We start from the raw sequence: 17,554 nt of genomic DNA, 5'->3' as shown, positions 1-17,554 counted from the left end.
ATCCTTCCCTTTAAGGCTCAGGGGTCCAAGATTATCTTCTGTGTCTGTGTTAATTGGTTTCCCTTTTCTTTGTTGAAGAGGGTCTGTGCAATCCTTCTGCTCAGTCCGCCATCTTGCCGGAACTCTCAGAAAACATATTATTAAAATTAATTTCAACTGTTACTATTTACTTTTTTTTTTAATGTAGGTACCAAGAAATTTAAAATTATATATGTGGCTTGTACTGTATTTCTATTGGACAGCATTGCTCCAGAGTTAAACCAATAGTTCTCTAACAGCAGTGGGAGCTGGAGTGTACTGATGATTTGTGAGGATCTTCCTGAATGCCTGTGGAGTAGCACCTTGGAGTGAAATGATCTGTTTCTCATAACAATATATCAATAACATACCCAAGATAATTCATGAAAAACAGATGTGCTAGATCTTTGGTGTTTTTTCCAAGGAGCATTAGTCTTGTCAATTTTGCTGAAATTCCCATTCTACACCTCCCCACTCTCTGCAACTCTGAGGACAAAGGAAAAACAGTGGGGGTGGGGTGTGTAGTCTTTTGCTCAGCTGACCAGTCCCTGAGCTGAAAAGACAGATGGGAATATGTTCCAGCTAAGCATGGAAAACTGCAGAAAGAGTAAAGGAGGAGAAGGAGGAGGAGGCAAGCTAACATTAGAGCGTCAGCACTAAGCACTTCAACATAACCAGAATTTCCCAAACTGTGCTCAGTGGAACCCTAGTTCTGAGGGATGTTCATAAACGTGTTGGGAGTAGGAAAGGGGAAGGAAGTTTCATGGTTTAACATTAGAAAATGCTGTTGAGGGAGGAGAAAGCAAAGGGGTTCCATGGTTAAATCGGATTGGAAAATGCTGGACTAATCAAAGTTAATCAGCTTTCTTTATTGCGGGACTTAGAGAATTCTGAGCCTTTAATACATGATGAAGGTTCATGACAGCCCCAAAAGGGAAAATTAAATGTAGTGTTTCTCAACTTATTGGACCACAGAATTCTTTTTTGGGAAATATCTATCAACATCATTGTTTGCTAAAATTTGTCACAGACAATGTCATTTAATCTGCATTTTATAGGGAGGAAAAGATAGCTTAGAAAGTTAAGTGATTTTTCCCAATATTACAGAGCTGGCTTAGCTAAAATTCTAAATTCATGATTACACCAGCAGAAGGAAGTGAAGCATGGTTAGAACATGCAAATACCATGAATTTGTAGAATTCACAATACATACAGAAATACACCTAAAAATGATTTAATATTCTCTACGTATCCCAAGTTCACAGCCCTTCACTTTACTCTACTTCCCCTTTGATATCGTTGGACAAAAGATGTCTCCTTTTCTAAATTTTCCAGTATTCCTCATTTGGATCTTGGCACACTTGGCTTTATTGTTAGTTGTATATGTACTTGTCTTATCTCTCCAATTAGATTGATGCTTGATGTGGTATTACTTTGAAAGTCCCAGAGTACACCTTACATATTGGTTATAGATATATTGGTTCTTTGTTCAGAGGCATCATGTGTTCATACAAACTGCTAAGCCATTATCAAATAGTCTGACATCAAACACTGACATACCTGTAAAATGCAACTCATGATATCAGATGCGATTTTTGCATGGGGAGTGTCTTCATCTTTCCCAGAGGGTCTCAGGTTGTGTTCCAAGCAGGAGTCCCAGAGCCCCACAAGGGCCTTTGCATGCTTCTCAATCGACTTGGTCTCTCTGATTGCTGTTGTGATTCGTGTGATACAGATTTCAACCACTGCCTGGTCATTGTTATTGGTTTGGTAATCCTGTTTGGAAAGAAAATTTTCAAGTTAAATAATACTCTAGAAGGTTATCCTTCAAAGGATTGACACAATACAAATTCAATCTCTTAGATAATAAGTGCCAAGCTCCATGCTCAGTGGTGAAGATGTAAAGTCCAATACAGTGAGGGCCTTTTCTTTTTGGAGATATCAATCTGGTGGAAGAGGCAGGTGGGCAAACATCTAAGATGGAGCAGGTCTGGCTGTCACAGATAAAAAGACAGGGATCAGGGAGGCTCCAAAGGAGCTAATTATTCACTCACATGTGGGTTTAATCATGTAACCGTTTCAATTTCTAAGTCCATGACAGGTCAAAGTTGACTTTTCACTTTGACATTTCAGTAACTTTTATGAAACATTTCAAATTCCCCTTCAACTACCTGAAATAAACTTAATCTTTTTCTGTACACACAGAACACATCATTTCTTCCTTTTCTCTCCAACTCAAATAACTACCATCTCCATTTTAGCTTTCCCCATATAAATTTTCCTTCCACTCCCCTATCTTAATTCTCCCTCAAATATCTAATCATCTATTTAATACAACCCTTTGACAAATCTAAACATGAAAAATAGGCCCATTTAATTTTGGAATTTAATTTGGAAATTGGTTCTGACTGTGAACTCCACATGGTGAACTGACTACTGAAAACAAAGCAGCAAAGCACTAGAACTTTACATTATCAGGTGTGAGTAGAGATGGAAAAAGTGGGACTTATCTGTGCAACCAAGCTCTATCTTTTTTGCTATTAAAACTAATACTAAAGCAAATATCTTGTGTATAAAGCCTCTCTACATGATAGATTTTCTATAGCCTGGGTTCTCCAGAAGATTTTTGACAAAAGACAGAAACATTTTTCAGACTGTTGATAACACTGCCAAAATTATTTTCCAGAAATCTCTTACTGATTTATATTTCCATCAGCTGTGTAAAAAGTCTTTCCATTGTATCCTTGCAAGAAGAGTGCTTTTAATTTTTTTTTTTAATTTGATGAGTGAAAAAACAGTATGTCATTGCTATTTCATTTGGAATCTCCTTGATCAGATATGAGCTTGCAGCTGTGTTTTTTTTTTTTTTTTAAAGCATTTTATGGAAATACAATTTATGAACCATGAAATACACACAAAACTAAAGTGACATGGGTCAATGCATTTTTTTTCGCAGTATTCCCTCCCCTCCCCTCCCACCCCTGGCAACCAACAAAGAGATATGTTCCCTCTATATATAAACCTTTCCTTGACCCTCCACAACAACGAACTAATACTGTATTTGTCCTTCTGCGATTGACTTATTTCACTCAGCATAATGTCCTCCAAGTTCATCCATATTATGCAGTGTTTTTCAGACTCTACATTATTCTTTAGTGCTGCACAGCATTCCATGGTTGTATGTACCATCATTTGGTCATCCACTCTTCCACTGATGGGCACGTAGGTTGTTTCCATTTTTTTGCTATTGTAAATAGTGCTGCGATGAACATGGGTGTGCATATATGTTGTCCTGGCTCTCACCTCTCTAGGATATATACCTAGTAATGGGATTGCGGGGTCAAGTGGTATCTCCAATTCCAGCTTTCTAAGGAATCGCTATACTGTTTCCACAGTGATTTTTATCACTTCACAGTTCCACCAGCAGTGTATGGGAGTCCCAATCTCTCACATCCCTGCCAATGTTCGTTATTTTCTGTCTCGTTGAACCTTGCCATCAGTGCTGGGGTGAGATGGTATCTCGTTGTTTTGATTTGCATCTCTCTGATGGCCAATGATCAGGAGCATCTCTTCATGTATTAGCTGGCCACTTGAATTATTTTTTCCTTTTTGAATGAGATAGATGTAATGTTAAGGATTTTTTTTCCTTTTATTCCTTTATTACTTTATTCCTATTTTATTGAACTAATTTGGAAATCAAGAATGAATGTTGCATTTCATTGAATGCCTTTTTACCCCTATAACCACTACCCTCTGCCATCGAGTGGATTCTGACTCATAGCAACCCTTTAGGGTCAGAGTAGAATTGCTCCCATAGGATTTCCAAGGCTGTAAATCTTTATGGAAGTAGACTGCCTCATCTTTCTCCTGCAGAGCAGCTGGCGGGTTTGAACTGAGGACCTTTTGTTTAACAGCCTAATGTGGTAACCATTACATCAACAAAGCTCCCTTTTTAGTGCCTATGTTGTTGTTGTTGTGTGCCGTCGAGTCGAACCTGACTCAAAGAGACCCCTCCTTGAGTCGAACCCGACTCAAAGAGACCCCTCCTTGGGTTTCCGAGGCAGTATCACTACGGAAGTAGATTGCCCCATCTTCCTTCTGAGGAGTGGCTGGTGGGTTTGAACCTCCAACCTTCTGGTTAGCAGTCAAGTGCCTTAGGTACTATGCTACCAGAGCTCCTTTTAGTGCCTATAGATAAATATATTTCCATAGAGCTCTTAATATGATAAATTATAGTAAAAAAAATTCCTAATATTCCTTTGCATTCTTGTATATTCTGCATATTCCACTTAATCATGGTAAATTTTTGTTTAATGTGTTATTGGATTCTGTTTATTAATACTTTGATTTAATAATTTTACATCAATATTTCAGGGATTGGCCTTTATGTTTGTCAGGTTTAAGTATTAATGTTATGCTAGTTTCATACATTTTAGGAGATATAAGCTCCCTGTAGTACTACTTTAAACATCTGGTGGCACAAACAGTATGCTCACTTATTAACATAAAGATTCATGGTTTGAACCCACACAATGGTGCCACAAAAAGAAAGCCTAGAAATCTGCTTCTGTAAAGATGGCTACCAAGAAAACACTATGGAGCAATTCTGTTTTGTAATACATGGGGTTGCCATATGTCCCATCTAAAATATTTTTCTTTTAATAGGTGAGTTTTGGCATTTCTGTGAAGTAATGTGATAGACGTATTTGGTCTTGGATATGCTAAATTACTTGATATTATGTTTTCATTTAAATGAAACATTTTATTGTTTTTTTAAATAATATTTTATTGAGTTTTTGGTGAAAGTTTACACAGCAAATTAGGTTCCCATCTGACAATTTCAATACAAATTGTTCACTGACATTAGTTACAATTTTTCACCATGAGTCAATATTCTCTCTAATTATGTTCTGGTTGTTCTGTTTCCAGTGCTCTACTTTCCCTGCCTCCTTATTGTCTCATTTTTGCTTTAGAGTAATTGTTGACCTTTTGGTCATATAAAGATGGATTTTTAATGGAGCACCACACTCAAGGGTAATAAAGATCTTTTATTTTGTATACCAATCTGTTATTTTGATAAAGGTGACCTCAGGGGATAGTTTCAGTTCAAAGTTTAAAGAGCACCTCAGGACAATAGTCTCAGGGTGTCCTCTAGTCTCAACTGGTCCAGTAAGTCTGGACTTTTTAAGAATTTGAGTTCTGTCCTATCAGGGTCTGAGCTCTGGCGGCATAATACTTAAAGCATCTGGCTGTTAGCCCCAAAGGTCAGTCATTTGAACCCACTGGCTGCTCTACAGGAGAAAGATGAAGCACTCTGCTTCCTTAAAGATTTACAGCCTTGCAAACCCTATAAACCCACTGCCAATTGATTCCAACTCATAGTGACCCCTATTGTGTTTCTAAGGCTGTAAATCTTTACAAAAGTAGATTACCTCATCTTTCTCCCATGGAGCAGCTGGGAGATTTGAACCACTGACCTTCTGGTTTGCAGCTAAATGCTTACCCACTACTCCACCACAACTGCTTTGGAAACCTTATGAGGCAGTTCTATTCTGTCCTAAAGGGTCACTATGAGCTGAAATCAACTCGATGGCCATGGATCTTTGGTTACCAGGGTCTATCTATTGTGGCCCTGATCAGAAAGTTTGGTATTCTTAACTGAGTATCATCTAGTTCTTCTAGTCTCAGGGTAGATGAGGACATGGCTCCTTTAGGCTGTTAGCCTTGTAAACTAGTTTCTCCTCTGAGACTTTGGTTTCCTTCTTTCTCTTTTACTCCTGATGAGTAGAAATCAATAGCTGTATTTCAGATGGATGCTTGCAAGCTTTTAAGATCCAAGAGACTATTCATCTCACTAGGATGCAGAACCTGAACTTTGTAACCCATATTATGCCAATTGACTGAGGTGTCCCATGAAACTAAGATTCTAAGCCTTCAAATCCAGAAAACTAATCTCACGAGTCTTTGGTTATATATTTTTTCTTTACTTTTGAAGTCATTAAAATGAATCCCTAAAAGAGAGCATTTACCACAGAAGAAGCACTAAAAATCCAAGAAGACAGAATGACTCAGCCAAATGTCCTCAATAAAGATTATGTCATCAGCCATTCAAGTGAGGCCCAAATGGTGCATAAAGGAAATAACATGGTATCAGGGGTGGAAGCTATTCATGACACAACAGCATGGGGTATCATTCACCAAGGTTGATCTTATTACCACTTCTAAATGTGTCAGAATGCCTGCTAGAAACAAGAATGGCCAGACTTCATCTCTCATACTTTGCTCATGTTGTCAGAAGGAACCAGTACCTAGAGAAGGAGATCATGCTTGGTAAAGTGAAACATCAAAACAAACTCACTGCCACTGAGTCTATTCCAACTCAAAGTGAACCCCCATGGGGTTTCCAAGACTTTAAATATTATACATAAATCTTTACTGCCTCGTCTTTCTTCTGTGGAGCGGCTAGTGGGTTCACACCAACCTTTACTTTGGTAAAGTAAAAGATGTGTAAAAAGGGGAAGACTCTCAATGAGATGGATTGACTTGGTGGCTACAATGATGGGCTCAAGCATAGCAACAGTTGTGAGGATGGTGTAGGGCCAGGCAGTGTTTCATTCTGTTGTACATAGGGTTGCCAATTCGATGGGAACCAATTCGATGGCACCTAACAACAACAAAATGTGCAACTATCAGCAATGCTGACCACCAAATTGGCACCACCTCTCAAGGAAGCCAATCAGTAATTTAGTAGCAAATTATCTACATTGGACCCCTTCTATTTTGAAAGAGATATAAATTATATTGACTGATATTTATATGTAGTTCAAGTTTGAGTTTGTCTTTTTTGCCCACAGGGCCTCAGCCACTATTTGGAGGATAACAGAGTGATACACTGGCATAAGATGTCAAATAACATTGCATCAGAAGAAAGAACTCCCTTTATAGTAAAGGAGGTCCTGTTGTGAGCACATGATCATGGGATTCACTGGTCATATCACATACCATAACCTTTCCTCCTTCCCAAAACTGCTGAATTGATAAATCAATGGAGCAGGCTTTTGATCCTGATCTAGATTCCATCATCTTTCTTTAAAGAGATGGAAAAACTGATCACCTACTTTATATGGAAAGGAAAGAGACTCGTATCAGTAAACCACTACTAGAGAGAAAAAACAAACGAGGAGGCCTCACACTCCTGACCTCAAAACCATGGTCACGGTAGCTAAAACAGCCTGGTACTGATACAATGACAGAATTGGAACAGAAATAAATCCATCCACCTATGGATAGCTGATCTTTGACAAAAGGCCAAAATTCAGGAAATGGGAAAAGGATTTGTTGTTTTTATGGTTGTTATTAAGTGCTGTCGAGTCCACTCTGACTCATACTGACCCTATGCACAGCAGATTGACACACTGCCCAGTCCTGTGCCAGCTCCACAATCCTTATTATACCTGAGCCCATTGTTGTAGCCACATATCAATCCGTCCCATTGAGGGCCTTCCCCTCTTTCACTGACCCTCCACCTTCCCAAGCATGATATCCTTGTCCAGGGAATGGTTCCTTCTTACAGCATAACCAAAGTAGGTGAAAAAAAGTCTGATCATTCTGTCTTCCAAGAAGCATTCTGGCTGTACTTCTTCCAGGACAGGTTTGTTAGTTCTTTTAGCAGTCTGTGGTACTTTCAGCATTCTTTGCCAGCAGCACCACTCAAAAGCATTGACTCTTCTTCAGTGTTCCTTATTCATTGCCCAGCTCTCACATGTATGAGGCAATTGAAAATACCAAGGCTTGTGTCAGGTGCACCTTAGTCCTCGAGGAGACATTTTTGCTCTTGAGCACTTAAAAGATGTCTTTTGCAGATTTGCCCAGTGCTATATGTCATCTCATGTCTTGACTGCTGCTTCCATTGGTGGTGATTGGAGAACCAAGTAATACAAAGTCTTTGACAACTTCAATCTTTTCTCCATTTATCGTGATGCTGCTTATAGATCCAGTTGTGAGGATTTTTGTTTTCTTCATATTAAGGTGTAATCCATACTGCAGACTGTAGTCTTCAATCTTCATCAGTAAGTACTTCAAGTCATCCTCACTTTCAGCAAGGAAAGTTGTGTCATCAGTGTATTGCAGGTTGTTAATGATTCTTCCTCCAATCCTAATGCCATGTTCATCTTCATACAGTCCAGTTTCTCGGATTATTTGCTCAGCCTACAGACTGAGTAAGTATTGTGAGAGGATACAACCTTGATGCACTCCCTTCTTGATTTTAAACCATGCAGTGTCCCCTTGTTCAGAACAGCCTCCTGGTTTATGTACAGTTTCCTCATGAGTACAATTAAGTGCTTGGGAATTCCTATTTTTCTCCATGTTACCCATAATTTGTTATGATCCACACAATCAAATGCTTTTTCAAAGTCAATAAAACACATGTAAACATCTTTCTGGTATTCTTTGCCTTGACCCAAGATCCACCTGACATCAGCATGATATCCCTCATTCCACACCCTCTTCTGAATCCAGCTTGTGTTTCTGGAAGTTCTCTGTCAATATACTGCTGCAACTGTTTTTTAATTACCTTCAGTAAGATTTTACTTGTATGCGATATTAATGATATTGTTCAGTAATTTCCACATTCTATGGGATCACTTTTCTTTGGAATGAGTACAAATATGGATCTCTTCCAGTCAGTCTGCCAGGTAATTGCCTTCCAAATCTCCTGGCATAGCCAGGTGAGTGCCTCCAGAGTAGCATCCATTTGTTGAAACATTTCAATGGGTATTCTGTAAATTCCTGGGGCTTTGTTTTTTGCCATTTCCTTCAGTGCAGCTTCAACTTTTTCCTTTAATACCATTGGTTCTTGATCATATGCCACCTTCTGAAATGTATGAACATTGACCAATTCTTTTTGGTACAATGACTTTTTGGTACATCTTCTTTTGATGTTTTCTGCATCATTCAATATTGTGCCCATAGAATCTTCCAATATTGCAACTCACAGCTGTGGTGTAATAAACTAACTGGTATGGCCTTTCTAGCCATAAGTCTTTGTAAACTCCATGGTGAAATTTTCCATGAGCAACTGAGGAGTTCCTGATTGTAAAAGTTATACACCTGGGATATTTCTGTTGAGAGTGGCACAAATCAATGTTCTGGGAAGTTTGCTCTCTCTCAGGTGCTTAGAATTCTAATGTTATGATTAGTTAGTTTGGCCACTCTGCCAGGCTCAAAAGGAGGCCTCCTAGAGGCGGAAAAGATCTCTCTGACTACTGGTCGCGAAAGACGTGCTGCTGAGAGAAACACATTCTTGAGAGACACATGCTGCTGAGAAAGTGACCCTGAGAGATGCACATTGCTGAGAGACACACACTGTTGGGAGAGAGACTGTTGGCTGAGAGACAGTGGGCTGAGAGAGACTGAATGTTGTTCCTGAACTTGAATTGTGAGCTGGTGCTTCTCCATTAAACCCCAAAATCTGTGAGTTCTGTGTGGCCACTGCAGTGAATTATCAAACCCAGCAGAAAGGTGATGGGTGCTGTGGGAGAATGGTTGGTGAAAAAGCTGGAGGGAGGCAGCATGTCCCTTGCAGGGACAGGCCTCGGGCTACTGATGGTGATTCTGTCTTCCCCTTGTGGGGTTAGAGGAGGTCAAAAGTTGCAGCCTCCTTGCCTCTTTAGCAACAGCTTAAAATTCTTCCTCAGTTCTTCCAGCTTGAGAAATGCCAAGCATGTTATTCTCTTTTGTTTTTCTAACTTCAGGTCTTTGGACATTTCATTATGACAATTGACTTTATTTTGTTGAGCTGCTCTTTGAAATCTTCTGTTCAGCTCTTTTATCTTGTCATTTCTTCCATTTGCTTTATCTACTCTCTTTCAAGGACAAGTTTCAAAGTCTCTTCTGACATCTATTTTGATCTTTTCTTCCTTTCCTGTCTTTTTAATAACCTTTTGCTTTCTTCATGGATGATGTTCTTCATGTCATCCCACAATTGCTCTGGTTTTTGGTCATTGGTGTTCAATGCATCAAATCTATTTTTTAGATGGTCTCTAAATTCAGGAGGGGTATATTCAAGGTCATATTTTGGCTCTCATGGACTTGTTTTAATTGTCTTGAACTTCAACTTGAACTTGCATATGAACAGTTAATGATCTGTTCCACAATCAGCTCCTGGCCTTGTTTTGGCTGAAGATATTGAGCTTTTTCATCACCTATTGCTACAGATGTAGTCAATCTGATTCCTGTGTACTCCATCTGGTGAAGTCCATATGTATAGTCACATTTGTGTTGTTAAAAAAAGGTATTTTCATGAATAAGTCATTGGTCCTGCAAAATTCTATCATGTGATCTCCAACGTTATTTCTATCACCAAGACCAAATTTTCCAACTACCAGTGATTCTTCTTTGTTTCCAACTTTTGCATTCCAATCACCAGTGATTAGATAATTAACACATCTTGATTGCATGTTCAGTCAATTTCAGAAGTTGATTAAAAAAAATCTCCAATTTCCTCACCTTTGGCTTTGGTGGTTGGTGTGTAAATTTGAGTAATAGTTGTATTAACTGGTCTTCCTTGTAGGAGTATGGATATTATCCACCACTGACAGCACTGTACTTCAGGACAGATCTTGAAACATCCTTTGTGATTATGAATGCCATGCCATTCCTCTTCAATTTGTTATTCCCAACAAAGTAGATCATATGGTTGTATGATTCAAAATGGCCAAAATTGGTCCATTTCAGCTCACTAATGCCTAGGATATCAATCTTTATGCATTCCATTTCATTTTTGACAACTTCCAATTTTCCTAGATTCATACTTTGTATATTCCATGTTCCGATTATTAATGGATGTTTGCAGCTGTTTCACCTCAGTTTGAATTATGCCATGTCAGCAAATGGAGGTCCCAGAAGCTTTACTTCATCCATATCATTAAGTAGATTCTACCTGGATAACATAAAACAATATCCCCATCTCAATAGCCTTAACTTAATTACATCTGCAAAGTTCCTTTTGCAATGTGAGGAAACATATTCACAGGCTCTGGGGATTAAAATGTAGCCATCTCTGGTGGCATAGTGCCTAAGGCATTTGACTGCTAACCAGAAGACTGGTGGTTCAAACCCACCAGCCACTCCTCGGAAGGAAGGTTGAGCAATCTACTTCCATAATGATACTGCCTCGGAAACCCAAGGAAGGGTTGCTATGAGTCAGATCCAACTCAATGGTGGTGCATATTTATCCCAATAAAAAGATAATGAGTATCAGTTGCAGCCTTGTGGATGATATCCAGAGATGGTTGATCTTCTCACTAACCTTTTTATTACTTCTCTCAGGAAAAGCGATGAGTCAGCATCTCAGAGAAGTTTTTTTCTATATGAGATGAACTTATTTTATAAAGCAAATAACTTCAAATGGTGAAAGGAGTGGACTGAAGTGGATACTGCTAAGATGCACCAGATAGTGTCAGAGAGGTTGTTGACCATAAAGCATAAATTGTAATTCTAACATTTCTAACTAGAAATGGTAAATAATTTTTCATAATATAAATCACATCAGTATAACTGTAATTTCAAGTAATACAATAATATTTTATATTGATTATACTCTAAACTGCTTTACTAAAAATTAGAAAGATTTTTCAACTGGAAAAGCTTTGTATATTCAAACTCCTGTGTTTCACATAAGGAGCTCTGGTGACATAGTGGACAAGGCATTTGGCTGCTAACCAGAAGCTCAGCAGTTCAACCCACCAGCTTCTCTACAGAAGGAAGATGGGATATCTACTTCCATAAAGATTTACAGCCTCAGGAGCCCAGTGGGGTTCACTATGAGTTGGAAATGACTGGATGGCAGTGACTTAACTATGTTTCACATTTAAAAAAAAAAAACCCTCAATAAAAGATTTTCTCCAAAAAGAGGGAAAACCTGAACAAGCAGTTAACTGCTTTCCCCAGCAAGTATTCAAAAAAGACAGAAAAAAAAAAAAAAAAAAAAAAAAGGTTTTTAATAATGTAATGGAATAGTTTGAGGATTTTTGGTGAGAGGTCAGCTTTGTAACTAATAATACCTGTTTTCTTGACTGACATGGAGGAAACTCTGTTCCTATGAAATATAAATGCATGAACATTTATGTTCCAGCTCAGCTTTGGATTAGCACCCATGCATGTGAAATTGAACAGCTTCTAAGGACTATATTTAATCAATGACAAGCCCAATAAACTTAATTTAGAGATTAATTCTCATAGTGAGCTGGTCATTGTCAAAGTAATTTCTTCTAAAGTGGCAAGGATGCCTAATAGGTGGAGTAGGACAATGAAAAACCTCCCATATCATTCTGTTCCAGGCCTAGTCATCAGGACTGATCTCTCCACTCAGCCATAAGTACTACACTTTCACATCAGCACCCATTAACTATTTCAGTTACTTTTCTCTATGCTGTAAACAGTCCTTAGGAAATGTCCCACAGTTGAAAGGAATAAGGGATTTTGAAATAAAATTGTAGTCAGAGAGTAGGTTTGGTGTGGGAGTAGAAATTCAGAGCAGAAGAAAGGTGATATTTTAAGGTAGAGGAGTTGATAAATTATCAATGCCTTTAGAGGCAAGGTGGTGCAACAGTTAAGTGCTTGGCTGCTAACTGAAAGGTTTATGGTTCAAACTCATCCAGCAGCCCCACAGGAGAAAGACCTGGTGACTTAGTCCAAAAAAGATTACAGCCTAGAAAACCCTATGGGGCAGTGCTATTCTGTCACATGGGGTTGTCATGAGTTAAAATTGACTTAATAGCACCTAACAGCAACAACCACCTTTAGAAGCAACATAACATAGTGATTAATAGCAAGGACTCCTGGAGGAAGTCAAGGTAATTTGAAGTAATAACAGATTATTTTCATTTTAAGAGGATTAGTGTAATATTTAGGGTAATCACAAAGAAATGGAATAAATCCACTCACTAATATAGAAAAGGGAGCTCTGGCAGCATAGTGGCTAAGGCACTTGACTGCTAACCAGAAGACTGGCGGTTCAAATCCACCAGCCACTCCTCGGAAGGAAGATGGGGCAATCTACTTCCGTAGTGATACTGCCTCGGAAACCCAAGGAGGGGTCGCTATGAGTCGGATCCGACTCAATGGCACATAACAACAACAACAACAATATAGAAAACCCAGAAGACCCAATAAACACAAAAACAGCAACAATAATTAATAGGAAAAGGAAATTTATATACAAAATAACTCAGCACAGATAATTAAGAGGATCAAAGAAATTATTAACACCACAAAAAAAAAGTATAACAAAATGACAGCAATGAATTCATACCTATTGATAATCACACTGAATGTAAATGGATTAAATGCACCAGTAAAGAGACAGAGAGTGGCAGAATAGATAATAAATAAATAACACTTTAATATATTGCCTATAAGAGACAAACCTTAGACACAAAGACATAAACAGTCAAAGTTGACAATCAAAGGATGGCAGGGGAATGGGGGTAGAACTTATCAAGCAAAGAGTATCCAAAAGAGAGTAGGAGTAGCAATACTAATTTCATATAAAATAGACTTTAAGTCAAAATCCATTATAAAAGACAAAAAAGGCAATGTCTAATGATTAAACAATCTGCCAAGAAGATATACAATAATAAATATCTTTGCACCCAATGACAAAGATTTGAAATACATAAAACAAACTCTAACATAATTGAAAAGAGAAATGAACAGTTCTATAACAATAGTAAGAGACTGTAACACACTACTTTCAATGATTCACAGAACAACTAGAAAGAAACTCAATAAAGACACAGAAGATCTAAATAACACAGTCAATCAACTTGACTTCATAAAGACATGCAAAACACTCTACTCATAGTACACATTCTTCTTCAATGCACAAAGATCATTCTCTTTAATAGACCATATTCTAGTCTACAAATCAAGCCTCAATAAATACAAAAACATTGACATAACACAAAGCATCTTCTCTGACCATAATGCTATAAAATTAGAAACCAATAACAAAAAGAGGAAGGAAAATAATTAAAATACATAGAAACTGAATAATACATTACTTAAAAACTACTGGGTCATAGAAAAAAATTTAAAATATTTCAAAATTCTTAGAATCAAATGAAAATGGAGACAAAATATACTAAAACCTCTGGGACACAGCAAAAGCAGTACTCAGAGGTCACTTTATATCAATACATACACACATCAAAAAAAGAAGAAAGAGCCAAAATCAATACTATACCCTTACAACTTGAACAAATAGAAAAAAGAATAGCAAAAGAAGTCCATAGTCACTGAAAGAAAAGAAATAATAAAGATTAGAGGAGAAATAAATGAAAAAGAAAAACAGAAGAAAGAATCAACAAGACTAGAAGTTGGTTCTTTGAAAGTGTCAAATAAAATCAACAAACCACTGGCCAAATTGACAAAGGGAAAGAAGCAGAAGATTCAAATAACCCAAATAAGAAATGAGGTGGGGGATCTTATAACAGAACCAATGGAAATTAGATCATAATAAAATTATGAAGAATTACACTCCAACAAATTTAGAAACCTAGAAGAAACACACTACCTACCTAAACTAACACAAACTGAGGTAGAAATTTTGAACAGACCCATAACAAAAGAAGAATGTAAAGAGGTCACAAAAAATCACACACACACACACACCTTGGAAAGGGGGAAGCCCTACCCCAGATGATTTCACTGGTGATTTCAAACAAATATTCAGAGAAGAGTTGACATCAATTCTACTCAAACTATCCCAGAACATAGAAAAGAACAGAATACTCCCAAATTCATTCTATGAAGTCAGCCTAACCCTGATATGAAAGCCAGGCAAAGACTCCACTAAAAAAGAAATTGTGGACCAATACCTCTCATGACTATGTTGTTGTTGTTGTTATGTGCCATTGAGTTGGACCCCACTCATAGCGACCCCTCCTTGGGTTTCCTAGGCAGTATCACTACAGAAGTAGATTGCCCCATCTTCCTTCTGAGGAGTGGCTGGTGGTTTGAACCACCAGTCTTCTGGTTAGCAGTCAAGTGCCTTAGGCACTATGCTACCAGATCATGACTACAGATGCAAAACTTCTCAACAAACTTCTAGCCAGCAGAATTAAACACCACATCAAAATTTCTACATTAAAACAATGAAGAATACACGAATCATCACACAAAGTGGATAAATTTGGAGGACATTATGCTTATGTTGTACATAAGGTCACTATGAGTAGGAGACAACTCAACGGCACATTAGAACAACATACTGAGTGATGTAAGTCAATCACAGAAGGACAAATATTGTATGAGTTCATTATTAGAAAAAGTCAAGGAAAGGTTTATGCAGGAAAGGAAATTCACTTTGTTGGTTTCTAGTGATGGGAGGGAAAGGGAAGAAAAATTTCAGAGTAGTTGGGGGTCATATCTTGATTTGGGTGAGGGGAGGGGAAGTATGGAAAGAGTCTGTGACCAGCATGAGGACAATAGGGAAAGGGAGGGCACAGAAATGTACACAAAAATATAGACAACAGAAGCAAATTCTATTACATGCACAATACTGCATTACCAGTGGCCCACACACTATGTGTATGTAAATGCATACACAGGTGGGAAGATCAGGTGAGGGTAGGTGAACAGGAATATACCCAAGACCAGGATAAATTTGGCTGAAGATAGTCTTACATATGTACTTGTCCTACAAAATTATCCGCATACATTACAGAAGTACAGAGAACAGGTTGGAGTAGCTTCTCAAAAACAACAAAACACCTTGAGGGAGAGAATTACCAGGCCTATGGGCTTGGGACAATAGTATCAGGGGATATCATGCTCAATTGGTACAATATAGGACAAAAATCTTATTCTACATCATACTTTGGTGAGCAGTGAATAGGGTCTCAAAAACTTTTGCACAGCCATCTGAGATGCAACTACTTGGTCTCCTCTCATCTGGAAGAAAGAAGAGTGAGGAAAACCAAAGTCATTTGGAAACAATTAGTCCAAAGATATGATGGGCCACGAGGGCCTCAGCCTTCATGACCTTGAAACCAGAAGATTTAAATGATGCCCAGTTACCAATGCCAACCACTCGGAAAGAGTTCAAAATCAGAGATACTGGATAGAATGGGAGGAAAAATGTAGAACAAAATTCAAGAACACAAATATAACTGGAATTACTGATCAATAGAGACTGGGGGAACCCCCGAGACTATGGCCTGGATTATCCTTTAGGCCTGGAAATGGACTCACTTTGATGAATAGGCTCTCAGCCCAAGAGTAGAAAGACCTCCAATCAGAACACCTACCCCAGGGAGATGCACCCACCTACCCTAGGGAGATGCACCTGTTAGACCAATCAGCCATAAGATATCATAGGAGCAGCATCCACATAGAGGGAAAGCTAGACAGACAGGAATGCATAGATAAGAAGGGCACAGGGAGGGCACGGGAGGAGTGGTATATGGCTGAGGATTGTAATCGGGGCCATGAAAGCAAAACAAATGTGCATGAACTGTTGAGAGTAAAATGAATCTGCTTTGTAAATTTGCACCCAAATCACTATACATATATATATGAAAATTAAAAAAATAATAATAAAAATAAAGGTTATGAAGGAAATTATCTTTTTGTCTGCTTTACTATAATATTCTCAGTGTCAAAAATATTGTGAGCACATAGTAAGTACTCAATACATATTTATCAAATGTATAAATGAGTGAATAAGTAGAAATTCCAGAAGGAAAGACTAGACAAAATGGAAATATTTGAGATAATGCTTGAGAATCTTCAAACAAAAGACATAAAACCTCAAATTACATAACACAATGAAGCTAGAGTGGGGATAGAAAAATAAAACTACATCTAGGTACATAATAGTGAAACCATAGAACACTAAAGACACAGAGAAACTATCAAAATAAGTAGAGAGAAAAAGTAGACTAAATTCAAAAGAATGACAAACTGACACCGATTTCATAAAGCAATAAAGAAAGTATTGAGAAAAAAGGCTGCCAACCTAGAAATCTGTATCTAGGTAGTTATCATTCAAAAATTGAGAGCAAAATAAGGACTTTTTCAGACAAACAAACAGAGAATTTATCACTAACAGGCCTGAGCTTTTAAAATGTGTACATATTTCAGAAAGAAGAAATTTGGATTCAGTAAAGAAGAAAGGGAAGACAATGAAAGAAAAATTTGGAGAGCAAATAATTGCAAAATACTAGGTCCTTTATGTGAGTACTGACATAAAAACCAACAATTATAAAGACTAGTTTCAAGGACATTAAACAAGATAGAATAAATATGTGGGTTAACAACAGCTTGCAAAATGTGCATTAAGTGTTCTAAGGTCCTTGAAGTAACAGGGGGAGATTGGGTTTCCAAGGTGTTATCTCTACAGAAGCAGATTGCCCAGCCTTCTGAGGAGCAGCTGGTAGGTTTGAACCACCAGCCTTCTGGTTAGCAGTCAAATGCTGGTAGCGTAGTGCCGAAGGCACTTGACTGCTAACCAGAAGGCTGGCAGTTCAAA

General features: G+C 38.0%; 1 protein-coding gene across 1 annotated transcript in view; it reads right to left on the bottom strand.

Annotated features, from left to right (window-relative positions):
• The window catches only part of VEPH1 (ventricular zone expressed PH domain containing 1), a 407,512-nt gene that overhangs the window by 355,251 nt on the left and 34,707 nt on the right, over positions 1-17,554 (bottom strand). The window contains exon 2 of the mRNA XM_007943547.2: positions 1,579-1,794. Within this exon, the coding sequence (XP_007941738.1) occupies positions 1,579-1,794 (216 nt within the window). The remainder of the gene's footprint in view (positions 1-1,578; positions 1,795-17,554) is intronic.

The sequence above is a fragment of the Orycteropus afer genome, unplaced genomic scaffold (assembly GCF_000298275.1).
Source record: "Orycteropus afer afer isolate SDZICR_OR568_19922 unplaced genomic scaffold, OryAfe1.0 scaffold00109, whole genome shotgun sequence".
NCBI lineage: Eukaryota > Metazoa > Chordata > Mammalia > Tubulidentata > Orycteropodidae > Orycteropus > Orycteropus afer.
Note: the sequence above shows the minus strand (reverse complement) of the source record. Positions and strands in the feature narration are given on the sequence as shown.